Raw genomic sequence first — 27,454 nt, forward strand, 5'->3', positions numbered from 1 at the left:
AATAGAATGAATTAAACTCGAAAGTCAAGGTACCACTGAATGTGGTAGCTCAAAGGAGAACGTACCAGGTGATTTCTGGTGACTCCGCTGCTGAATTTGGCCAGCTGGCGTTCCGAATGATTGCACTGTGACTTGGGAAAAAAAAAAAAGAGCATGAATGACTCATTTCAAGGACGACTGGTTAATGTGTGCTTCTTTGAGCTGCATGTTATTACAAATGAGCCTTTTGTTCAGTCAAATCCATCAGTGTAAAAAAGTGATGCAACTTAAGTGACCCTCACCATGGGTTGCCATTAGTTTCCTTGGGGTCATCCAGGGTGACTCTCACTGTGTAGAGGACACAGGTGAGGATCTTCAGGGAGAAGTTGAACAGGCGGATCCTCAAGCCTGTGGAAGCGAACAAACACTTGACCGTGCTCAACGTTTGGCCAGTTGAAGCTGGTGTCAGCTGGATTTCAGGATTTTGGGCTGTGCATTATTTTGTCGCGCGGTATGAATAATGGACCTCCCAGCTGCTCTTGCACTCCTTCGCCACTAATTTCCCTCAGGAGAATAGCTTTCAAATGCCAAAAGAATAACAGAGCTTTCACTGTTAGAAAACTCCGATGATTAATGATGATTAATCAGAAGCTGGGCTGCAGTGGCACTTGCTGACCAAAAAGAGGTGCCAGCTGTGTTGCTCGACTCCCGAGGCAAGTAAAAGGATTCGGTACCAGCTGAGCATCAATCTCTAACAATGTTGCCCTGCAGCAAACGGTGACATTTTCATTAATTTCTGCCGCCTTTAGTAGAAGGGCTGTATTAATGGAACAACTTAAGGACAGTGGCTCCTGAGAGTTTTACCGAAGGACATCGGCGTAAACCGTCAAAACCGAGCATCTTTGTTGGTTGCATTTCCTCATTAGAAAAATCTGCTTTCTTTCCTCTCAATCATGGATTCGAGCCACCGTGTTCAATATGAGGCCTAATAGGCGGCCTAATATAATTATCAAAACCCCAAGTGAGACTGAGATTGGATGCTTCATCATTGAGGGTATTTTCCTACACGATGCAAATATTCATTGTGAGCCAGTCTGGTACTTACTTGACCTTTGGTTTTTGATGAAGAAAAGCTTCAGCCTCTCCTTGAAGGTGTTTTCGTTCACATAGAACTCCACCTGCACCCTGTTGGGACAACAGTTGCATCTTATCTGAAATGTTCAAATTCACACGCAAAGGCAGGTACACTCTCTGCCGTTCCTGCAAACACACTTTAAGCGACATTGCATCCAGCCCTACTAAAAGTAAAGGTGGTTTCCTCCAACCATATTAGATACAAAACAGCTCTTTTTTGCAAAGAAAAGGAAGGTGCCAACAGTATCGTTATTCTGAATATATTCATTTTGAGGACAAAACAATCCAAAACTGCACAAGTCACGCCTTCTGTCTCTGGTTGGATGTTATTCTTCGAGTGCGGGGGTTTCCTGTCCATTAAATTAAAGATAAGATTACAATGAGGGCTGATTTTTTTTTTTTTTTAATCACACATATTTTTCATGTCCTACTGTCAAGTCATATGAATGACCGCTTTTGAAAAGAAAAATCCCAACGTGTTTATTTTACAATGTCCAACTAGATTCTGAAACACAACAGACTAGATATGAAATAAGAAGAGCCCCAAAAAAGGCACAATTTTGTAGTCTAATAACACAGCCTGTGTGCAAAATGTATTTATTATATGCAAATGCACCCTTCATTTATGAAGCTTTGTGAAATCGGCCCTAAAATTTGTACTTGTTTGAATATGCTGTTGGAAATAAATTCTACTTTTTAAAATGAAGCCAAATTCATTTAGCTTTCCTAAGACATGTACTCATATATTCATAATTAAAATTATTTTTGGGCACCCCCTGTATATACCAGTGGCTGGCATTAGATTATATTTTGATAGGCCATAAGTAAAATTAACAATAAAATAATGGAGTAAATGTTAATCTTTCTCTCTCTTTTTTTTTTAAATGACGGGAGGCGTTCTTTCAGACTGTTCGGATCTTCAGTTTCGATGCCAGTGGTGGTGTTGTAGGCAGAACAATGCTTCCTGGGGGTGTTGTATCAACTGAGTGGCAGCGCAACTTCCCAAACATGATGTCATGTTCTTGTTTGGACCACAAACGAGAGGTCAGAGTGAATCAACAGCGTCCTTGATGATTGCAGCAGAGTCATGCACTCCATTTTGCTTTGAGTGCTTCAAAACATAATTACTCAAGACTCAACAACAATTTTAGCAATAAATGAATTGATTGTCTACAGTATGTCAAAGCAAATAATTGGTTAAAATAGTTTTTTTTTTTTTTATTCCTAAATCTTTGAATCCGACTCCTGTGTTTTCAGTCATGAACAACAAAAATCTAAACGGAAGAAGATAGAACACATTTTAACGACCACGGTGCAGCGAATGCCCACTTAAGCGGTGATGATGATGTTGAGCACAGCTCCGATAAATGTAGTTTCTGTAACGCAGTAAGGCTCATTGTCGCTAATGAACACAGAGGGAGTTATTAAAAGAACACAGAGCTGACAAGATGAATAAAGAGCACAAAAGAGTCAGGGAGGAGACATGAGAGCAGTAGGGCAATTGCCGCCGCCGACATGAAGAGTAGGAGGAAGACAATAAGAGATGCAGCATTCCCCTCGCTAATTCCTCCGCTTGCATCCAATTGGCTCTGTCGCCATGGATACAACTTCCAGGGCAGGAAACGCTCACTCACGTGTCGGCGTGATTTCAGAACATGGAATTAACCTCGAGCTGGCAAGATGAAACCCACAGAGCTGGGCACTCCGTGCTAGGGGCGGAACAATCTCAGGATGCCCATTTTTGGGGCGGGTGGGTGACAACTTTTTAAAAAAAAAAGGGTTCGATTAACAAAGGTTGTCTTTAATACCACAATCACTATAACACCAACTGTGCGTACTTACTTGGATTGGGCACGTTCATGGAGAAGAAGAAAGAAGAAGAAGGAGACGAACAAGACCATACTAAGTCCATAATAAAGTCAGTGGATTTGAATAGTAAATTAGCCAGCTAATTATATTTAAACAAACCTCTGCGGTACGCATATCTCTCGTGCTGGCGTCATGCACGGACTATTTTGTTGGGGGCCGACAATATTTATGAATAAGGCCGGAGGGTCGACGCCGGAACCATAGAGAGTTAGCGGCCGGAGGGTGGGGGACTGACCATCAAAAAAGGCTCAAGTGCCCAGCTCTGGAAACACACCCCAGAGATTTCATCCAATCCAAACAGTTAAGGGTAAAACAAGTGAATCACCTGCATGGACCTCTGCTTGATCACACAGTGAATCAGATCAATAAAGTATGTAGACCAGATGGACGCTAATGAAAATAGTTGTCAGATTGGACATATGCTGAGGCGACAGAGGCGGAGAGTTTACCCAGCTTTGCACACAGCAGCGCCAACGTTCATGCAGCTACACACGAGAAAGCACTCCAAGTTGAAATCGGACTCCAAAATCAACTCCCATCTAAGAATAATTGCTGTGATGTCACGTTTTGTTTGAACTGGCTCGGACATCGTGCCGTGTGTTTGTCTCTCCGTGTGGGAGGGTGCGATGAGAGTAGTAGCACACCACAATGGATGGAAAAAAGTGCTTATTGTTGTGTTACGTTTCAAATGGGAAAGAAACATTGGGATCCATCCATTTGACTACATGTTTTTTCCTGTACAAATAGACTGACTGTTTGGCTGCTCATAAGTCAAAAACAGAGCAAATGTGAAGTAGTAATGAGTCGAACTCGCTATAGTCAGCTACATGCACCGCTACTCTGTTAGTTGGAATTTTAGTAATAAACGAGTTGAGTCCATTCATACCAATGAGCATTCCATTGTCTTAAAAGAATCTAACGTGCATGCGCGTTCTAATCTAAGACCTTAAAACCGCTTGAACACCAGGTTATGGACGACAAATGATAAATGGTGAAGTCCCACAAATTCGTAGTACAGCCCCTATCCTCCGTTATTTGGTTGAAAATGTACTAATAAAGACTAATATGCTAACTAATGCTATTGATGAGCCTCACGTGAGGTTGCTTTGCTTGTCTTGAATAATTTAACAACTAAAATATTGTCCATGTCGCATGGATACATCGTTATGAACACACCAGAAGCATGGTGTGGTTGGTTTACGACCCTCTCTGTTTCAAGTGCTTTGACGCCAGGGCACAGGCCAAACCTCTTGGCAACAGTATGATAAAAATATTGGATCAACACCAAATTGTAATAGGTTCTTCCTTGTTCCAAATATCCTTAATAAACTGAGGGGAATTAACATTTAATAAATGTTTCATTTAATCAGCACAAACCTAATCTTGTCCTAACCTTCCACACGGTTATATGGTTATTGATTTGTCCGTTTTTTTTTTTGTGTGTGCGTAATTCTTCTGACAAAATGCAATTAAAATATAAGCTGCTTGGTAAAGGTAAATATCTCACAGTGAAGACATTTCCAGATCAGCAGTGCTTGTGTACGTGTGTATCTGTGTATTATATCTCCAGCCGTAGTGTCATAAATGACGGTATTATGAGCGCTATTTATTCAAGTTGCACTAAGTAGGACTTCACTGAAGGCCTAGGTGTGGAATGCACTGCCCGACACTGTTATTTACTGTATATTTAGGTTGCACAAGTGTCGCGGCGCAAACATTAACTGATAAAAACTCAACAGTGCATTCATTCCAATTAAGATGGAAAATAAGAGCACCTCTTCTACTGTTAGTGACCATTAAACTGCAGCCTGGCGTCACCAATCTTGCCGTGACAGTTTCCAGTGGTGTGGTGACATTTAATCCGCTTAAGTTGCCTTGTAAGCATTATGGAAGCCGTACAGCATCAGTCTTTCTCCTTCACCGCTTGGATACAGTTGTATTTATACTTTGTTGTATTTCTTCTTCATTGAAAGCAGGCAACATACGTCAGAAGTGATATAAAGGCTGCAGCTACGCTAAAAATACGCTTCGCTGTCCTGAATATTCAAAAGGCTGTATTGTCTTTTCTCATATCCTCCTCCTTTGTCTTCGAAGAAGATATTGTGGAGCTGGCTTGAGTCCAGAATACTTAAGAGGGAAGTACATAGGTTTGGTATAATCACTAAAATGGGACCTTATTGGACAGCAGCCCAAGGAGATCAGGAAAGAAAATGCAGGTGTCAGTCACTTTTGGTCCTCTGAGTCATCATTATCTGCTGTAAGAGACTATAACAAAGACAAGGGAGCAGTGGAGATATTACGAGCATCGATGCGAACACACACACACACACACACACACGCAAAATGCTGAAGCACCTGGACAAACCTGCAGAATTATTATTTAAAACTTTTCGCAGAGGTTTCTTGATGACTGTGCATCTCAAATAGGCGGCGTTGTCAAAGGTCTTCCAAGATTTGTTGTGCTATTTGGTCTCCAATGAGCAGACGTAGCATGAAAACATATTGACCAGACGATTTTAGTATAAGGTCGGTATGCAAAAGTAGAACGTCAGTGGTTGAACACAAACTGCTTTTTGGAACCGTGCAAATAATCTCTGTGATACTAAATGACAGCTGACACTTTTGATTGGCTGCCACAGGAAATACAGAAAGTGTGACAGCAGGTGTTTGTGGGTCCGAAAAATGACCACAACACTGTTCAAATATTTATGCAGATTGATTCAAGTGTTTTAGTGACTCCTCTCACTCAGAAAAGGAGGTGCCAATAACTGAGCCATTTGACAGAATCAGCGCCGAGAGGATATGGATGAAGGTAAAGAGTGCATGTCAACATGCTTAGAGCTCAACACTTAGTATGCCCCCAGAGATCGAAATGCATTTCCAACCAGTGGTACAACATTGTTAATACCTGAATAGTCAGTGGAAAGTGCACATCAGTCACGGGTATGAGGACTCAACCAAAATGCTGCTTAATTTGAGTATGACACGGGATTTGTAGCATGCAAAGTGCACACAACTGTGTGCACAATCTCTTAGAAATGGATCATTGCTAGGTCATATTCACAATAGAGATATTAGGATCCACTGAGAGACAACTCAAAAGGAGTAACCCATTTTTGACATACATGCTGCCTTTTCATCATTTAGTGTGGTGTTATTGCATTAAAGAAATAGCAGTCAATTTGCTTTTGTATGCTTTCTCAATCGTGGAGGTTTTGTCACCACAAAAACCGTTGAAAAGGTATCCCTTATTGTGCCGCAATATCAGTGCTCAGGCAATAATCATGAAGCCACAAAAGATGGTCAGGGTGATGTTTGCATAATCGTTGTACAAAAGTAAACATTGTGACGTGTGCCTCTGTGTTCTTTCGCTAGTGCATCCTTTGCTTTGTGCCGTAAACCCTACAAGGTCATAATCCATGCCATGCAAGCATGATGCTGCCAGAGACTTACTGGGCATTTGTTGAGTCCATACTGTACTCCTCCTGATACCTGGACGCAGCACACATGGACACAGATAGGCACCGGTTAGGAAAGAAAGGGGAAGGGAAGGACATGACTTGACAGAGAGAAAAGGATTCCAATGCACCTCGCTTTGGCTCGCTGGCGTCACGTACACTTTCAACAAATGCTGATGGTATGTACTGTATATTTAAGCAGGAAAAACACACTTAATGCAAACCATGGGAGACCAGGAAACACTCTTGGGACACAGTCCCAATATGGATGGCCGGGAAGAAAAGTGGGAGTGCTCAACACTGACATGCCAGGAGGGCAATTATACTGACAAATAAGAATTGAAATCAGAGGAAATAGATTTACTTTGAGTCCACTAAAGCTGATTGTCTGGCAGTTGCGGCTACACAGTTTAAAAAGTTCCTGACAAGGAGTCAACGCATTGACGCCTCCCTAAATGGGCTAATGGAGCATCCATTAAACCCAGGAAGCAGCTAGGTCACAAGAGAGGACCTGCACATATCATTAATATGATAAATCTCGACAACTGCTCAATTGTGGCTGTTCGTGACCAGCATCAGCTTTTAGTGGCGTTTCTACAATGTTGAAATGTACACAGTTCTCAATCGCTTCCAATTTGTTCAATCAATTCACTTCAGTCACTTTCATATTGACGTCAACGGTCTCGACGTGAGTCGCATATGTAACAAGCTAATTCAGTTCAATTGATCCTATCAAGAAACAAAATTAACAAATATATAATTGTTAATTTTGTTTCTTTATCTTTATCTTATCTTTAACAAATATATAATTGTACGACTGATATGGTGACAGTGGTCTTTTACATGCTCCATGTGGACAATAAAGCGATCAGTAGGTTGTTAAGACAGCCTGTCAGGGATATGATAAATAGCAACAACAAGGACTATGAGCTCATTGATGGCAACACTTGTCTTTGTAATAGACAGCTGGCAACTCATACGCTGGAAAGCAGCATTGCTATCTTAAACAACATAATCCATATTCATGCAGTTAGCATCTCCGTGCCCTTCGGATATCACCCCTTTGATTTGAGATGTTCAGTGAAGCATACAACGCTCACCTCACCTTTGTGTGGCAAATGTAAAATCCCAAATCGGAGCTGCGATAGCGAGACAACAAGTGGAAGGCAGCACTTTGGAAGCATGCTTTCAACCACATTCCCTGCAAAGGACGAACGGATCTGTAGCGGGAGGCTCGCGCACGAGCATTAACTCTGCAGCAATTTCAAGGGCAAATGGGATTTGTAGTTCCATTTGTGGGAAGGATGCCACTACTTCATGAAAATTTGAGCTGTCAGTGCATACTGAAAGAATACGTTAGTAATTATATTCATATATTACTTAAACCATATTTTGCACTATACCATGTAGCGATTATCATAAGGTTTACATTAATTAATTAACAGCGGCTGAATTGTATTGTCTGCAGTACACACAGTCACCACTAGGGGCACCATGTGATTCTGTTCTATTTAGGCCTCTGTGGCTCTAAGTAGATAGTGACTTGAGCAAGATTAGTTTATTGCTGTGACCTTCTAGTTGCAGGTTCTGCACTTCCATATCTTGGCACGTATCTGGACACTTAGTTTCCGTAAATTAAAACCAAGCGTCTCGCACGTCGCATTATTGATTAGGTTATATGTCACCCCTTGTGTGGGCGTGACCAAGACAATTCATTGAGCAGGGAATCGTTTTGGACAGGTTAGAGTCCATAGGTGTCAAACTCCGGTCCTCGAGGGCCGCTTTTGTGCATGTCTTCCATCACTCTTTGCTGCAACACACCTGATTCCAATAATCAGCTCATCAACAAGCTCTGCAGGAGCCTGATAATGATGTTGATCATTTGAATCAGGTGTATTGCAAGCTGGGAGAAAAGGGAAAACATGCAGGATAACGGTCCTCGAGGACCGGAGTTTGACACCTGTGGGTTAAAAATTTGAATATCGTCCGCATCTGTGTGGGCTACCAGGCTTCACGCGCAGGTGTCAATCATTCGAGGATTTATCTTTTTGGGTATTAAGTTTGTTCGAGATTGACTTGCAGTCCTCTGTCTTGTCATTCATAGTATAATGAGTATTAAAGACAAAAAAGCCTGCAGAAGTTTGGGTGGAAAGTAACGATTCCTTAAGAGCAGATGGTGAGCCGCTGATTGTTTCTCCTCGCATCTCTAACGGATTTTGGAGGCTACATTCTTAGATAAAGTCAACCGAAGGTGGCAATGTGAGCTTTATGCCAGACTCCTTAACTCTGCCCACCAAATAGAACATCCGTTCTGCCTTGGCATCACTTTAAATTTCAATACAATTTCGAATTAAATTTTCTTTTTCCACTCTGAAATACTCTGCACTTTCTGAATGTGACAGAGGTAAGACGGACCAAAAAATAAATTTCAAGGAGATGATCAATAATTCTCACTTTCCACCAGCCACCTAAATTAATCCCTGTAAAACATTGGATCACAAGTGAATGTTTTTATTGCTACGCACTTATGTGCGTATCACAATAATTTGAGACTCATAAAGCTCACTGTCACGCATGTATTTGTGGATGAATTTACTCATTACTTTTTTTATAGTTCATTTTAAGCCATTCTAATCAAGGAATTCTTTAGTGCTGACTTCATTAAAGATAATGGCAATGCAGGACACCATATAACATAATCAGAGGACCGCTTGAAAACAGCTCATTAATACCCGGGGGATGAGGTCAAATGAAAGTGTAATTGTTCTGTGATGGGCATGGGGGCACAAATGAGCAGAAGAGCGATGAAGTGAGACTTTGTATTACAAAAACAGTGGAATCAATTGAACAGAAGCATTGACGATGACTTGTTCTGATACCCGTGCATAATAGACATTAAAACTTAGGATATTTAACAGAGGGACTTAATACCGAAAGTCATAGGCAACTGAATTATAAATTCGTTAACATGTTTACCTGCTTGGCTTACAAATAATCAGAGCTGGGCATTTGACCCTATTTTGCCGGTCAGTCCCCCGCCCTTATTAAAAAAACCCAGGTGACAGTGTTTCCTTATTATGACAACACAATCTGTGCCTCCCACCTGCTACCGGGGCATACCATTACAAGAGGGGGAGGGGGGTCAATACAACAATCCCGATAACAAACATTAGCTGGCTAATTTAATATTCAAATCTGCTTGGGCTTATTATGGTGGTAAGTGTTTCGTCAAACTGAAATGGGTAAACGGTTTGACTTCCCCTCTGTTCTCTCTGTCTGTGGTGTTGCCCCTCTCTTGTAATGGAGTGCCACAGTCGCAGGTGGAAGGCGCGGGTTACGTGATGTCAGAAGAAGGAAATACAGGCACGCTTGAACAGACACCGCGGCCTCACGTCTCTTCATGCACAAACAGTTGGTAGTGACGCCTCTGCCGCATTCCAAGGCAATTTCTGTTGTTTGCCCGTTTTGTGAGTAGGTTCATCACGCGCATGAGGGCTGATTCGTGGGCCAGACTAAAATAAAACTCTAGCATTTGTTAACCCTTTTTCTTTTTTTTCCCCGTTTCTCACCTCCCCACCCCAAAAAAGGGCGTCCGGACGGTCCGGACCGTTCCGCCCATGGGACGGACTGCCCAGCTCTGCAAATGATAGCTCAATTGTAATAACCAATGTATGACATTTCCCTCTGGATGGACCTTTTTTCATTTATAGATACACACACAAAGTGTGAAATGACAGAATCAATCCATCAAAACGTGACAGCATGATAAAATGTGGTTGCCACAGAAAAGAATACAAACGGAGAAACAAATAGAGGAAGATAAAGAGCAAAAGTGTTTCAAACTGGCAGCCTCGGCTGCTCTGTGGAAAGATCAGCTGATGAGCGGGATGTGTTTCAGCTCTGCTCTTTATCAGATTGGGTCTGTGTTGCTGGCTGTCGGCTCGCTCAAGCGCTCCAATCAATCTGTGGAATACGCAGACTGACCATTCAAATTCTAATATTTTACAAGCCAAAGATCCCAAATGGATTCTTCACAGCATGGCAAAATCTGTTTGGACCACTTCCAGTTGGTGAAGATCCGCCAAGACTCACTCAGCACTGGCAACACTGAGCAGTAAAATACTGCTTAGGTTTTTGTTTTTGTTTTATGCCACAGAGAAACAATAACACGGTGAATGATTTATGTAAAAATAAATGCATTCAGCTGCTGCATAAGATCAGTTTAGAAATCTTCCTGCCATTATTTTTGCAAGCACAAATACTATGGTGACTCTATTTCATGCGAGAAATAGCCCCGAATCCGGTCAATATTCTGTGGCTGGGCTTTCAAATGAAAAGACGGAAAGCTGAAGCTAAGCGAACTCCTGCAATGGAAATGGCATTGAAAAAAAAATCAGTTTGGCTACTGATTCATCTAAACAGTAGTCGCCATTAAAAATGTTTGTCATAATGCCAGGGCAAATTCTCAGCCAGGGGTCACCAGCCCTTCTGAAACTAAAAGCTACTTATGATTCATGCAAAGGGCGACCGGTTTAATACAGCATGCTGAAATAGCAAATTTGCTCAAATCTATTTGTACGTTATTAATCTATACGATGAGTTGAGAAGGACACTTCTATAAATCTCGGCAAGTGTTTTTCAAACACATTTTCAAATAGTCACTTCTTCAACATTCCTAGGAAATCATAATGTCTCACTAAGGAGCTATTTTTAGAGAACAGGCTCACGGGCTACACATATGGGCCATTAGGGGGCAATCTGGTGACCAACGGAACCATGTTGCTGACGCGTGTACCAAACTGTGTCACTGCAAACAGTAGCTACATACAAAGCAAAACTTGTGAATGCAAAATTTTTTAGCTTGATCATTAATGTTACATCACATGAAGCCATTGCAAAGACTCTTTGCTACATTGCTACCATTCCATTCCATGTATAAAAACGCCAGTTTTGCTACATGATGACCCCACCCGACCCAAAAAAATAAAATCCAATAGAACAGCTAAATGAGGACACCTTAGATGTCAAGCTCATTTTGGTCACGGGCCACATTGTATAGTTTCCCTCAGAGGGACATTATGACAGTGAGAACCATAAAAATGTCTAATCACCTCATCATATTAAATGTACAGTGCACCTTTGCCCCCACATTTGATTGATATTACAGCGGTGCCTGGAGATTCGAGTTTAATTTGTGTAATTTGGCCGTGCTTGTAACTCAAATCCTCTTATTCCATTGAACAGCATAGAAACACAATCAGTCAAAAAAAAACAACGTTTTTTTTAATCAAGGGAAATATCAATATAAAATTCTGCCTTTTTCTAAAACATGGAGCAATAACATAGTTAAACAGAATAACAAAAATTAAACAGGTTGTGAATCATGATTTAATGCTGCAATCTAATTGTGTTGCTCCTACTGGTGTGCCTGCATTGGCCACTAGGAGGCAATATAATACCACAGTTACGTCGACTCAAACGAAGAATAACACTACGACTGCTACAACTGTAAATGACAACTTAAGATTTGTTCAAATTATTGATAGCTTCCACAACCACAACTATAGATGCTAATGTTAGCATGTTAATGCAGTTTCCGACTGTTTGTTAGCATTAAGCTTTCCTTTAAGGCAAACCGGTTTGCTTTAAATACACAAAGTGTATTTTTCTTTGACAGCAAACTGCCCCTGGGAGTGGCATTAAACTCAACGCAACTTTATTTATAAAGCACTCTAAGACAACCAGTCGTATGCAAAAACTTGAAGATGCTTTTTTTTATGCTTATTTTTTTCAAAAACAAACACTTAAATTTGAAAACAAAAGTCTTGAGATATAGTGCCAAATATTTTAGTATCCAACTATTGTGCTATTGATGTTAATAGAGATCGGGAGTAAATAAATAAATCAGAAATAATGCTGCAAAGTTTTGCGTCAGTTCAGGCACCTGGTCTAGACTTTGACAATTGCGCTCATTTTACGTGGAAATTAACTAAGACGACTGCAATTGGCTGTCGACCAGTCCAGGGTACATGTGCTGGGATTGGCTCCAGCCCATCTATGACCCTAATGAGGACAAGTGCTATAGAAAACGAATAGCTTGTCCGATGAAACAGAACTAATGTATTAACATTAGAGTTAACTCAGTGAATCATTGCAGCATGCATGCTTGCATATACAATGAGACAACAGCAGTGAAATCAACACTGTTAAACAGTAAACACTGAGCGATTCTGGAATGACTCCAGACCCACCACTGCAGTAGCAGAGTTGTGCAGAGCTCTCTGTAGCCCAAAAAAAAACCCTACATTTGTGTTTTGTGCTGCCAAACTGTCTTTAAATAACCTCCAGTGTTTGAGTGAAAATGTGATTGCATCAAGTCGTTTTTTTGTAGCCGTCAATCATAATAGTAAATCAGCGTCCTCAGTCCAAAAACTGCATTAGTTGTAATGTCAACATAATCACCCATGGTTTGCATATGTATATATAAAAAAGAAAAAACAAACTTTCCCTTAAACAGACATTCGATCCCAGAGGGAATGCAGCATTTATATGGAATTATGTAATCACCGAAGCCAAGAGCTCGTGTGATGCTGAGGTGTTTTAAAATAAATGACAGCAGGTGCCTTTGCAATCTGTCATGAAATTGCCTCACACTGATGCTGAGGCCGTTTTGACGAGCCCATGTTCCCCTCCGTGCGCAACCATCACGGCGCGGGCAGGGGGGGGGGGGGGGGGAAATTGAACATTAAACGGTCATTTAATATCGATCAGCAGTTCAAGTTTGGCCGCGAGATGTTTGCGCGAAAATACGAACGTATGTAAGCATGTACATCGTCGTGTTCGTATGCTGCTGCAGCTCGATCTATACCTTTGGCCGACATCGCTCCCAAACGAGTCCATGCTCCTCAGAGGGTTGGACGTGTGCACCCAGGTGGGCTCGGGGGTTTTCCGCACTTCGGTCTTGACGTCTGGGTCGATTTCCGAGGGCGAGGGTGTCAGCTTGGCGCCCGCCATGCTTCTCTGTCGAAGCGCCCCCCCCACCTTGTAGGCACACGGTTTGTTCGCTCAGCGCATCTTCGTCTCACTCAAGTAGCACGGAGGAGGCGCAGGAGGGCGAGATGGTTCCTCCCTGTCGCATCGGCGGGTGTTCTTCAGAGAGAGGCTTTGAGGAGCTCCGGCTCGCCTCCTGCTTGTCGAGAGCTTCTCCATCCCTGACGGAGAGGAGCGCAGTCTCCCTGCGTCGTCAGGACGTAACGTCAAAGCTCCCTCGGCCAACGAGTTTCTCCGTCTTATATAACTTGGAACTGTTTCCACGTCTTCGTTTTGTTTTTTTTTTAATTATAAAGATTGCTGCATAGCTCGCATCCCAAAATAAGATGTTTTGGACCTGCGCGCGTGTCATCCACATAAATCTAAATGATTCAAACAATCCAAGCCTTTTGTTGTGACGTGAACGCAAATAAGCAGGTGATCTCTTCGAGCACGTTTGCATGGCAACGATATGAAAGCAAGTTGGCGCAGTCAATGCCAAACTCGTTATTTATTTATTTAGCGTAGGCCACATTAGGTATAAAGGGTAGACCAAAACACCAATCAATTGCCAGGGTTTTGTGATCTAAATAAAAGATAATTCCAATACTTTCCCCATCAAAAACACACAAACTCTCCCAAACCCCAAGTGAAAAAATGTAATTAACAAAAAACAACAACACTCAGTGGTGTCCAAATAATGGCTTGGGGGTCATTTGCGTCCTGCCCACTGTTTTAAACAACCCACATCATACACTAAAAATAACATTTCACATGGCCTGCAGTGATTTTTTTGAAAAAGAAAAAGAAAAAATTAAAAGGTAATTTAAGACCACAGCTAAATAGTAGTCAAATTTCGGTGAAAAATAAAGACAATAGTGTCAGAAACCAAAATGTTTTTCTTCACTTTCTCCTCAGTGTCAAGGTCCAATTCATCACTATATCAAGTCTGACCTCAAGTACGGTCAGCATACAACAAATGGTAAGGTATACCGTATATCGTGCAGAGTGGGCTTAGTACGTGGTCAGTTTTTTTTTTTTTAATTTACTAATTTTGCTAGCTTGTGAGTTTAATATTTGCATTATGCATTTCATTATTGCATCCAGCCAATCGCAGGGCACACATAGACGAACAACTATCCACGCTAACAAGAGAATTTATTGTAGCTAAATATGTTATAGATATTATATTCATTTTGTTTTTTATCTTCATGTAGTTGCATCATTGGGAAATACTGCAATTTGCATATCACAGGGGATGGGCGGAATCCTTGCACTTCCAAGAAAAATGGCACGTTTATTCCACCATTAACATTGCATCATTCAGGAGGGCAAGCCATTGTCAACAAGTTAGATGAGAGTGGTCAAAAATTTCTAAAAAAAAAAAAACACCCACACATGACTGACCAATAGTAATGGTTTGTGTCCAGTGAAATTCACCAAATTGTTACTTCAGACTTTCTGACACCATCAATATTAAAATTGACATTAATGCCCTACTAAAACCTAAAGCTACACAGTAGCTGACTTGTTTGTTTCAATGAATACTTACTCAAGTAATTATTTGTAGTCATACTTCCTTATTTTCATTCATATAAAGATAGTCATGTTTATAAAGTTAACACCCCTAACTTGAGTACAAATTTCAAGTGTGGACCCTCCCACTTGCTTAAGCACTTGAAGATCCACGTTCATACTTAGTGTCTCTTATACAATTTGACCTGCGTGTTATTGACTATAAACAAACAGGCTGGTTCACTGTATGCACATAGTTGGGTATACTTCAGTGAATTGTATTACATTGTATGTACATAAGGTTTCTGAAAGAGGAAATAGAGATGATCATGAAGTAAGAATACAAGAAGGACATATGACAAAGCATTCCCCTTGAGGAGATATGAACAACCCCTGTTTGGATTCAAGAGCGACCCCCAGGTTTCTTTCATAGTATGCTGTTTGTCAAACATTGATACTGACTGACCTCTAAAAAGAAATTCAAAGCCTAGGTGCGCATTTGGTTGCAAACGATCAGTCAAACAATCATATACTGTGCATTAATAATCGTTAAACACCATTAAGTACAAAGAAACTGCTCAATCAAATGAACTGGCAGAGAATGTTGGTTTAGTTGGATTGGCATGGCAGACAGATGCACTGATTGGAGACGAGAGACATTTAGTGGCGTGATGGGGAACTGCAGATTGAGAGGCACTCAAGAGCATCTGATTAAAAAGATGCTCCTGAACAGACAAGACAGGCTTAATGCATTCTACTGCTCATGACGCAGGTGGCAGTCGAGACTCTGTTTTTGCAGGCAACCAAAGAAAACAAAAATAAAAATACCTCACATAACTATGCCTGTTAGATTCTCTGGATAATCCACCCAGCATGCATCTAAATAAAAAAAATAAAAAAACATTAAGGAAGCAGTTTGCAGGGACTTTTGAGCACACTCAGCAGTGCCTGACTCGGAATGTTGTAATGTAGTTTTTAACAACACAGAATAATGTGACATAAGACAATGACGGTAGGGACATGACAGGAACTAAAATACAGCTGACTTTGGGCAAGGGTTCACCGGGATCTTGTCGCCTGCTTTCACACTCAAACAAACTCAAACATTCCCAGTCAATAAAACTAACATGCCTGTTCTCGGGCAGACACAGAGAAGCAAGATGCGATGACAAGGAATTTATTATTCCGACTGGACAAACTATTTACAGAAACAGAACTATACAAATCATCACGCGGAGCCGAAAGTACAACAGATAGTGCTGGTGGAAAACTCACACCAGGAAAACAACGCGAAAAACAGAAAGTGCTTGCAAAAGGCAAGAAACATAAAGCGAACGAAAATAGCTTACCACGGAAGGGTAAGTTGAGCCAATTGGCGAGCAAACACGGCCGAGAAGGACAAAGGCTAGATGCGGAGTCAATGGAAGGAAACGAGGTCGAGAAACACGTGAAGCACATGACAAGAATGGCGAGAATAGACACTTGGGACATGAACATGAGCACAAGGAATAATCCGACGCCGAGCCGTCAGCGTCGCGCGTTTAAATAGCGTGGTAATCATAATCATCAATGGGTAACAGGTGCGTGGCAGGTGGGCGCGTCTCTCCAGCCGTGACGACAAGACAGGAAACTGGTGCTGGAGTGAACGCCCCCACGTCAGCTGGGCAGACAATAACAAAACATGAAGCATGGCAAAAACGGATCATGACAGTGGGAAGAAGCCAGTGTACCGGAGAGCAACCGTACAAGCACGGGAAGAGGCTGGTATCTGTTCTCACCCATCCCCACTGTGTATCAAATTGAAAGGACAAAACTATCTTCAGTAGCAACATTATCATTTAGGCAGCGACTTTGTTTCAGAGCGGTACAAGACTCCCTTGACAAAGCTGTGATGGGTCCAATCGCAACAAAAGCTGAGCAAAGCTCCTCATGACAGAATGCGGAAGCAACATGCGTCATGCAGCAGATGGGCACTGAGAGCTGCAATGATGCCTCTTGTGTCAAAACATATTAAGGCAGCAAGCTGGCGCCGCTGTAGGCGAGCAGCAGAAGTCTCGCCAGTGCCACTGGCTACAGCATGCACATCAGACACACACACACCAACACACACGCAACTCCCTCCAGCGGTGCGCAAACATGCTGTTATGCTATCAGCTGTTCTGTTTAGAAAACGGTCCCACAAACCATTTTTATTTGAGACCTTATGTTCTTTTTTGAAATGGAAAACGCTGGAAGCAAATGCTCAATACACAAAACTCAATTGTAATTCAAAACAAATATACAAACCAAACCAGAGTTCCCAAGTGTATACATTTTCATCTCCCAAAAACCAACTCAGCTATTTTAGCACTTTGACTTAAATTACACCAGTCATGCATTTAGACATACCGGGAACAGTATATTTACTTAGACCATTTTAAAGCAGAATTTAAAGGCTTCTAAAGACCCTTTTATCTGTCGTTTTCAAGATTATCACCATGTTTAAGGCTTTGAACAAGTAGTTTAAGCGCATCTGGCTCATAGATATTGGATTTGAATTTTGGCTCAGGTTTTCCTGTGTGTTATTTGCATGTAGGTACTCCGGCTTCCTCCCACATTCCATAAACAAGTATGGAAAACTTAAAATTAACCCGAGGCGAGAATGTGGTTTGGTTGAACCATTTAGTCGACTCGTCGACTTTACTACTCCAAATCAACTTTTAAAGTTTGAAGTCAACTAATTGCTAATTACGTCTTATCGGACAATTTACAGAGGACTTCTGACTTGTCCATCTGCTACTGTCGCCGGACTATAACATCTTGTGGAGCGGCAAAACGTCTGGCCAGCAAGACAATGTCTTCATATACGTCTGTGCAGGTCCAAGAGTATGAAAGTAAGACGGTAAAGAATTAATTAATGTTCTGATTGCCGCTAGTCTTCAACGATTCATACCAGTGGGACTACGGAAGAAGGGTTAAGCTATTTGAAGTGAACCTCGATCTTTTTCACATCTGTGCAATTGTGAATGTCATAAAAATCACACTTGGGTTGCTTTACGATACTGGGCTGTAACATAAATGGCCATACTATCCTGCAAGCGTGTGGTTTGCAAAAAATGTTAGACTTGCATTGCAAGTCTAACCTCAAATACAATCAAAACACAAAGCGCCAGAATTGTTTTTTTTTTAATTTAGGGAACATTGTAAAAATTTGCAAAGATGATTAGTAGACGTTATAGCCACAGTGTAGTGTGTATCCGTGTTAACCTATGAAATTATTACATCTTAATCAATTATTTGATTTGAGCATCTAAATTGTTGGTCAAATAGGATTTTCTCAAAAGGGTTGTTTTTAAATGTGCTTAAATTACATTTGTTTGTTGATTAGAGGCTTTCTGTTCCACAGTTTCTTTTTTTTTGCATTCAATGGACACTTAAGGGGGCGGCACGGTGGGCGACTGGTTAGCACGATGGGCTCACAGTGAGAGACGGCATCAGGCGTGGGTTCGATCCCGGCTCCGGCCATCCTGTGTGGAGTTTGCATGTTCTCCCCGTGCTTGCGTGGGTTTCCTCCGGCCGATTGAACACTCTAAATTGCCCCTAGGTATGAGTGTGAGCGCGGATGGTTGTTCGTCTTTGTGTGCCCTGCAATTGGCTGGCAACCAGTTCAGGGTGTCCCCCGCCTACTGCCCAAAGATGGCTGGGATAGGCTCCAGCACCCCCCGCGACCCTAGTGAGGAGAAGCGGCACAGAAGATGGATGGATGGATGGACACCCAAGGATTGATTAATTATCGATCATTGTACCAATTGCTTTTTCCTGACCAAACCCAAATGGATATATCATCTTACCGTCTGTATGTAATATGAATAACAATCATTAAATATGTGCAGATTTTAAATCAGCATTCCAAAACAGACACACCGCTCGAATGCAGCTACGAGCTTTGTTATTAGTCTCATACTGTTATTCCTGCATAATCCTCCAAGTGACGCTGCATACCTCATACAAGACGGGAAGGAGCCCCCGTACACACACACACATACACCTCCTCGGTGGCCTCATTCAAATGGCGGCATCATCACAGCTGCTAATCAAAATTTAAGGAGCCAACACCCCCCTGATGCAAATTAGGTAAGAGAGACAAAGCACGGAGGCTTAAGAATAAACACAGGAGGGGTTCTCAGAGCAAAGCTGTAATAGCTCAAAAGAATATTATTTCTCTCAGAGCATCCATCTAATCGTCCTTTCTGTAGTTTATCTTTAATTGTCTGCGCTGTTTGAGTCCTGCGTGCTTAGTCATTATAATATTCCGGATAATTTCAAGCAATAAAAGTGCTGCAAGAGAGATGAAGGGTTTATAGTCAGACCTTGCTTATTCAAGATGTGACATGCAGACTTATACGGGGATGTAACAAGAGATTGAGCCCTGGTCTAACGGCTCACTTTTCTCACTATATTACAACGTTTTGGGATTACAAGTGGTGGCCTCATGGAATGTGAAAAAACTGAGAATCACAATGTTTGCATTCTGCACTTTGCCACGGCAATAACAAGAATCAGCAAGCTGAGAGCACATCACAGCCTCCCTCAAGTCAAGCGCCCCCCCCCCCCCCCCCCCCCCAAGTGTCGCCCACCCACAAAGTGCAAACTTGGTTCAGCGGACTCGGCGTGTCCCTGAGAACAACACGCGATCTGTCAGAATGTCACGTCAGAAGATCATTTTAGGAAACCGTATCAACAGAAGATTAGGAAATGAGTCATCTGAGTGGACGTCCATTATTAAAAAATCTATTTAGCGTGTTTCTGGTTACAGTAAATACTTGACAGTTGCTAGCAGGCTTCATCCAATAGCAAACATGAATTTTAATTCCGTATAGCATTTTCTGTTACTCCTTCTTCCTTTTTGTTTATCAGGCCATTAGTCAGCATCTCAAACCCGCTCAGGTAAAACCATAATACTGACAATGCCCAAAGGTCACCTCGGCCATAAGTAAGCAACAAATGGAAGCATTATTATTCATTGCTCAGTGCTGTGCGACAAGGAGGTGGTCAAGGTTTCACATTCTGTGTGATGGCATAAATGTTAAACACTGTCAAGTGATTGGTTTCTAAACACATTAAATATATTTGAAGATAAGTGTTGTAAACGTCCATAACAATTTAGAATTGAATTGTTGCGATTTGGCGCAAAACACCTTCTGCCACATTCCATTCACCTGCATTTTTCAGGAGCGGCTAAAACAGAGCACACGCTTGAGTGCCGACATTCCATCAGCGGTTGTCCGCTACAATTGCTAGTTCCTAAGAGATAACTTACACCACGGCAGCATACAGTTTCTTACTAAGCTACAGGATGCTAAAAACGTGCATCTTACCTGAAGTGTTCCGTGTTTTATGCTATTTGGGCTACAGTGTCTATGTTGTGTTTGAGGTAAATTTGGGACTTTTACATGCGCCTTATGGCTGTGAATATACGGTACATTAAATTCCAACCTTGGTCTGTCTACTGTGTCAAAATTTTGCATCCCCAAAGTGACCTACATGCGCAAAAGAGACGACGTCACCCATGACGTAATGTTTACACAAGTAACTGTAGTCCAGCGTGTTGGGGCATTTCTACAGTGGAGTGATTCCATAGGAGGTAGAAATGTATTTTGGCGTATTAATTGTGAGGAGAGACTTTTCGACCACATTGCATGGAAACGTCATTGCCGTGTCGTATTGGCTGACTCATTAAGTGCGTAAAAAAAATTGTGGCTGAATTATTACTATCACCATAACTTAAATGCCCACTTAATACTTCATGTTCCAAGTGGGTTTCAATTAAAGTAAAATATAAAGTCAATACTGTGACTCAAAAACAACTTTGCAGATTCAATCTCCCAGCTGCCAGCACTCTCCCTCCGCCCACACGAGGTGCATTTTGAGCTCCGAATGACATGAATGACGCATACATGAGACCTGGCCGGTCGTCTGCGTTTGCATTCCCAAAAAAATCCATGCGTGTCCAATCTACGACAACATACAAAAGTGGCTCAAGTTGGATTTGGGGATAAAAAAATAAATAAAAATCATAATTGCCGTTCAGACTGTCAAAAAAATACAATAAAATAATAAGAAGAATAAAAATAATTAGATTTGGGTCACATTTGCTTGCAATATGACATGGTCGTCATAAAGTTGAAACGTCGTAGGTCGAGTACATAATGCAAGGACTTCCTGTCGCTATACTTTTCGCTCATGCTGGCAGTTGCAGGGCTTGATATTTTTTGAGATGGTGTGAGAAGCACTAGTATCAAGTATTCCGTCTCAGTGCTACAATCATTAGCTTTGACTTTCCGTCACAGAGGATCTACTTGTACAAGGTGAAGAGGAATTTAAAAAGACGAGTTAAACACTTTCAACAGAGTACAGTCTCCCTTAAGATGGGGATTTCCAAGTGAGGGGACTATAGACGAAGCAGCAGCCAGAGCAGTTTAGGCGGAGGGACGCCTTGGCAGGGATCAGGAATAAAAATGGCACCTCTCCAGCAGCCAGTTACAACTTCTTTTTTTGGACTAGGACCAGCAAGATGTCCAAAGTAAAATGCCAACACACTAAATTACTGGCCACCCTTAAAAAGAAACCAACTTTGACTGGTGTCATGCATTTGAGTCACAGGGAAGATCAAATTAATAAAGAACTATTTTAATAATTTATTAAATGTTTAGAGCTAGTGTTTAAGTTAAAATGGTAAAAAATCCTCAATTTCTTTGCACTGAAACCGATTCAGATTTTTTTCTTCATCTAGCACATCAGGGTTTAATAATAATAATAATAATACATTTAGTAATATTTATGAATTAAAGGTTATGTTCGGCAGCAGGGGGATTTTTTTCTGAAACGTAATGGCTAAAAATGACAATGCATGGTAAAATCCATATTGCGCAAACGTGTACTTAAAAGTATATAAAATCAAACTCGTGTTTGAAATTTACTGTTGATCTTGTCTTTTATGACATTGGCAAGCACTTGCTTTTACTTTGCAAAACGATGATAAACATTTATCGTTATTTTGTGACGGACCATGACAATAATTGAAAACACCATCAATGTATGGGACAAATTATAGTCAGTTGAACCTATTACAAGAAAAAAAAAATTTGCAATCATAGTATGAATAACTTGTAACTGACATCTACTTAAAAATATTACAACCAGCCTGAGCTGCACTCGACACTGACTGCTTAGCTGCCATAATCCTTGTGAGCAAAAGGATTGCCCAAGTATGATTATGCTTTGATTTTTTATTTTATTTTTATTTATTTATTTATTTTTACATTTGCAGTAAATTCAATTTCAAACAATGGAGAACTTTGTTCTGGAAGTCCACCCAATCTAAGTTCAACCAGTGTCACGGAATGAAATGTGGTCGAAGGTACCACAGTCGACTGCACACAGGCTTGTCACGAAACACGTTCAGCAAATGGGCGCTTTGGAGCTCCACATGAGATAAAGACTCTCACTATTCACAATACCACAAATGTTTCACTGCTGGATCACCCATTCTGGACACGACTTCTTGACTCACGGGCAGGCGTTAAGAGGTGATTTAGTTGCCAATTAACACTGCTCATTCTGTCGACATCTCTCCCTTCTGTGCGCAGTCTCAATCACATTGAGGGGAAAAAAAAACACCCAGCAAGATTATACAGAGAAAAAGATGGATGGAACCAATTTTCCACCCGCAGTCCTGAGTGTTTCTTTTGCCTCTCTGGATATATAAGAGGCTCGCTTCTATTTCTGACGGTGGTTGAGACAAGCCCCCTTTCACTGGGTGACACGTTGCGAAATAAACCCACACACTCTCCAAGGTATAATCGGAATGACACAGGTGCTCACTCAGACATACAAACACACACTCATATGAGCCTGAAAAAAAAGATAAATCACTCACACAGTCGCAGTCGTTACCGTCGCCAAACACTAGACTTTGGAGATAATGACATCTGTGGAGCGAGACACTCTCCCCTCTCCCCCGCAAACACACACACCCCTACGTCCACAGCATAACACACATTCAATCTCTCCGCCACTCTGCAAAAGTGGCTGAAACAAGGGTTTACCAACTTGAAACAGCCACAATTATGCTCATTTACTGAACTACACTTTCATTCTGGGACTCCACTTGATTCACATTTATAAAATCCTTCATTTTCTGGCCCTACAGTTCATCTCCCGGCTGCTATATTAGCACCTACTTCATTAAGCCCCCACATCCGTCACTAGAAAACTCCTCCACCGACACCCCCTCCCTTTCCTCTGATTAGGTGACTGCTGAAAGGCTGTGAGTCGTGGGTGCGCTGGGCATCAAGCTGATGAATTTATAGACATCTGTGACAAGTCCACTTTTACTTGTTAAAAGAGCAGTCTGAAACTTTTCTTTTCATACGTCAACCTACGTAATAATTAGATTCTGGTAATACATCAAATGAAATGAATTGGAAGAGGAAACCCTTGCGCCATTGACTTTTAGATCTTATTGGAGGACTCCAATAAAAGCATTCTCAATAAAGAGACAAGGAAGTATTAACTCACCGAAGAGCATACAATTTAGCTAGAACAAAGTACGCTCTAATCGCTATGCAAATCAAAATGGACAAAAGTAGTGGAAAACATCATCCTTATCAAAGCCTATCCCAACTGATTTTGGGTGAGAGAAGGAGTACGCCCTTGACTGACCAATCACAAGGCACTAAATTGTGTCATGTCAGACAGACAGATTTTTCGGATTGTAAGTCGCATCTGTCAAAAAAATTCTACATGAAGAAGAAGAAAAAAAAATTCAGTCGCATTTTTTGTGAGTAATCTATTTTAGAGAGTAGCGCTCTGACTCCAACCAAAATCACCGTTCCCTAATGATGGATCAATTGGGTACCGTTTGGTTATTCAGAGTGCCCCAAAATGGAGGGCCAGAGCCCAGTGCGTCACACAGTACAGACAGAAACAGTTTACAGTATATTATAGACTGTGTTCAGTAATTCATGAGAGGGAAGAGTGCTATGCTTCTCCAAATACACACACTCATAGGTTCTCTTTTTAGTTAAAAATCCCTTACCATAACGAGAATCTCGTGCCGTATTGTGGTCAAAGGTAAATAAAATCATGGTGGGTTATTGGGCCTTTTTTGTAAATCCTATTTGCAGCATAAGGAAGCAGCATGCTAAACTAGCAATGTGTCACCATGACTACTACGACTGCTACTACTACTAGTACTACAATGTCTTCCATTTTATTTTGGCAGTTGGTAAATATTTTTGGTGCATAACGGCCACCTTTTACTGAGCATGCTAAAAAAAACTATTACCACCACCACCACCACCACTTCTTTCTTTTGGTGGTTGGCAAATGCTTCTCTTCCATTGACAGCAACTTGTATCCACTGGTGGTAACCCACCACAAGTATTTGCCAAAAGACACAAGAAAGTCAACACGATTAGGGAACAAGGTTTTTGGTGGCAAGCTACATAGTTAAAAAAACATTGGCATTTGTAGTTGGTGGCTGAAGTTCAAGAAGAAGGAATAATTTTTTAGCTTATTGGTGGTGCAAAGTATAAATATAATAGTGCTGGTTGGATGGGCTATATATATTTTGTTCAAATGTCATGAATATACTCATAACCAGTCAGCAGCCAGTTGCAGGGCACAAATAGACCACAGATTCACACCTATGGACATATTACTCTTCGATAAACAGAAGCAGAAGAACTTTCCACAACACCAGTAGGCTGCTTTATAAACAATCTCTAATGCATATCTTACAAACGTTTTCATGCCATTACTTTCTGCTTAATAAGTAACAAACTGCGATGCACACTTTAAATAAAACTGCCACTTAGTTGGACTCGGGGTTTGCGTTATCTTTACTCCTTCAAAACTTCAGTCCACTGCAGTTGAATGTTACAGTCCAGTGCATGACAAATGTCAGCAAGCAGTCGCCAAAGGCCACCAAGGCAGCAAAGGGGGAGACTGTGCATCTCCCTCTGGGGGCTAATTTGTTCCCAGGCTTTTCACTTGATGAGATTTGAGCGTAGGAAATAATTAGGATCAAAGCGTGAGGATATGGTAGATCAACTAATGGCGGGTCCCTGAAGCTCAGTGACATCATTCGCTTCTACTCAGGAGCTCGCAAAACCAGCAATTACAGAACCGCACCATCAATAGCAGTGTCTACCACTACTCTGGCATCTTCAGTTCATAAAGTGCAATGTGGAGAGGGAGTGCGCGTTATATTACAGCTTTTATTTGTGTTGTAAACGCCACAACTGCCATGCGTAAACACAGGCAAATGTAAACATGCGCAAATGTTAAAGGCATTCACATTGCTAATTAGCTTTTATGTATTAAGCAACAAAACCTGTCAGGATGTACTTTGGCACAAATGTTGACAAGATTCAAATTAACATGTAATGAGTCTGATGGTCTTCTATGTTTTATTTGTTTTTGGCGCAAACACTTTCTCCTCTTTTCTCCCAGCAATCTGGTTTTAAAAAAGGCAGTTACAGGAATAAAAGAAAGCGTTGCAGTCCAATACATCCTAGACCTCCATGGGAAAAGCCAGCATTACATAGGGTGACCCTGTGGAGGGCAAAACTTTAAAATGCTATGTGTAGACAAAAATAATTCCCCATGACGCAAATCGCAGTGACAAGAGTGCATAGCAAAAAGCCCCTGAAACCGACGGCAAGCGCAACCGGATATGACAACAGCGAGTCAAGACAGAAAGGTGAATGATGGTGACAAAGCAGAACATCTTATTTACAGTCACGTCACATGAGACTCATCCCCCACGTTGGCGGGAATAATCTTCACGTTCACACATGCTCTTGATCAATGAGCTAATTGCGAAGCACAGCAGCCATCCAAACAATCTTATTGATTTTTGCTGGGATATTGTTGCATCTACAAGCAACCAGAGGCCTGAGTTGGGAAAGATAACACAGACAACGTGCTGCCTGTTGGATGCAGTGATTACATTCTGAACCAACCTGGTTGCTATACAAAGGTACAGAGATGCAACCCTTTATTGAGCCAAATCTCATATTAGAAAAAAACAGATACAGAGATTTATTGCCATCTTGCCACTACATTGCTGGCATTGAAAGACGATAAAACATTAACTGTAGTCAATAAATAATTTTCGGGATGAAACTGGACAACTTCCTATGGCACACCTGATGATCTCTTTTGGCACAATAATGTGCCGCGGCACACTGGTTGAGAGTCATTCTAATATATCATGCTCAGACAACAGGTTGCCAGGCAATCGGCCAATATAAACGGACTACATCAGATTAAGAAGAGCCAAAGTTTCTTAAAAAGTTTAAAAAGTCATGATAATTAGCCTCATGGTGGCTTTTGCTTTAATGCAGCTGGCAAAAGCAATAGAAAGGCAACGGTCCATTTGCTCTGCAGCAGCACTGAAATGATCCTAGAAGCTTTATTTCAGCACCACGGAGAGCGCCGCAGACGCTGGGCTGGTTCTTTGCCCTCCCGGGCCTACTGCAGCATCTGCTGGTCGTTCTCTCAAACCTGGGCAATAATTCAACCCTTAGGAGTCTCCCGAATGCGCACGCCACTGCAGCGGGGGATCGTAAATGTATTTATGGACGAACACGCACACGCACGTACACTATATGGGCAAATGTCTCTTATAAACGTTTTTACGCTACCTGTCATCATTCTGAAAGGTTTGGTCCCCCAGCAGGAGGTCCCTGAAGCGGTAGCGAGGTGGAAGGGGAGGCACTTCGGTATCCACTTCAGCCATCTTGAGAGCTGAAATGTCCAGAATAACACCAGAGTTGCTGCTGTTGTTCCTCTGCAGGTTCTCAGTAGAGGGCCTGTTGGATAACCAAAGGAGTGACTTTTCAGCATGCTCATTTGCTGCGGAAAAATGTTTTCCTCCAGCGTTATGACACAGATTTTTTTTCCCCAATTGTTTTTTTTTTTTTATATTTGAATACATTTTTCAATATTTCTTGAGGGATAAATGTGATGCTCATGGGGGGGGTGTTTATGACATCAATCTTTGATGAGCAGATGCCATTTCATCAACCAGGATGAAAAAGAGTATAAAACACAAACAAAGATGTATAAAAGATACATGTAAAGAAAAAAAAATGTTGAGATTAAAGTCATACAATTATAAAAATCAAAGTACAGAATTGTAGCAATTTCACATGAAAAATTGTAATTTTACTTGATTAAAATTCGATTTTAGGAGAAAAACAAGTACAAGAAACTAATTCCTAATCAAATCAAAATGTTATTTCACTCGACAAAAATGATCACTTAAATTGTAATTTTATGAGAAATACAGCAAACATTTTAGAATTATTAAGATATCAATTACACAAGAAAGTGATAAAAACATATTTCAGACAATAACCTTGTAGAATGATGAACTTTATTTTTTTTTTTTAAATCTGGGCTTTATTCTAGTTCTATTT

At 41.3% G+C, this 27,454-nt stretch overlaps 1 protein-coding gene across 13 annotated transcripts in view; it reads right to left on the reverse strand.

Annotated features, from left to right (window-relative positions):
* LOC148344092 (potassium channel subfamily T member 1-like) overlaps positions 1-27,454 on the reverse strand; it is a 61,377-nt gene that overhangs the window by 28,441 nt on the left and 5,482 nt on the right. For 9 of the 13 annotated variants that reach the window (XM_088293028.1, XM_088292968.1, XM_088293017.1 and 6 more), the window contains exons 3-7: positions 26,678-26,845; positions 6,436-6,474; positions 1,085-1,164; positions 282-387; positions 66-131 (exon numbers count right to left, since the gene is read on the reverse strand). In XM_088293028.1, coding sequence (XP_088149154.1) covers positions 66-131; positions 282-387; positions 1,085-1,164; positions 6,436-6,474; positions 26,678-26,845 — 459 coding nt within the window. The remainder of the gene's footprint in view (positions 1-65; positions 132-281; positions 388-1,084; positions 1,165-6,435; positions 6,475-26,677; positions 26,846-27,454) is intronic. The other 4 variants (XM_088292977.1, XM_088293055.1, XM_088293039.1 and 1 more) reach the window with 1 other exon arrangement.

The sequence above is a fragment of the Idiotropiscis lumnitzeri genome, chromosome 1, assembly GCF_059441095.1.
Source record: "Idiotropiscis lumnitzeri isolate Australia: NSW breed Sydney's pygmy pipehorse chromosome 1, RoL_Ilum_1.0, whole genome shotgun sequence".
Taxonomy (NCBI): domain Eukaryota; kingdom Metazoa; phylum Chordata; class Actinopteri; order Syngnathiformes; family Syngnathidae; genus Idiotropiscis; species Idiotropiscis lumnitzeri.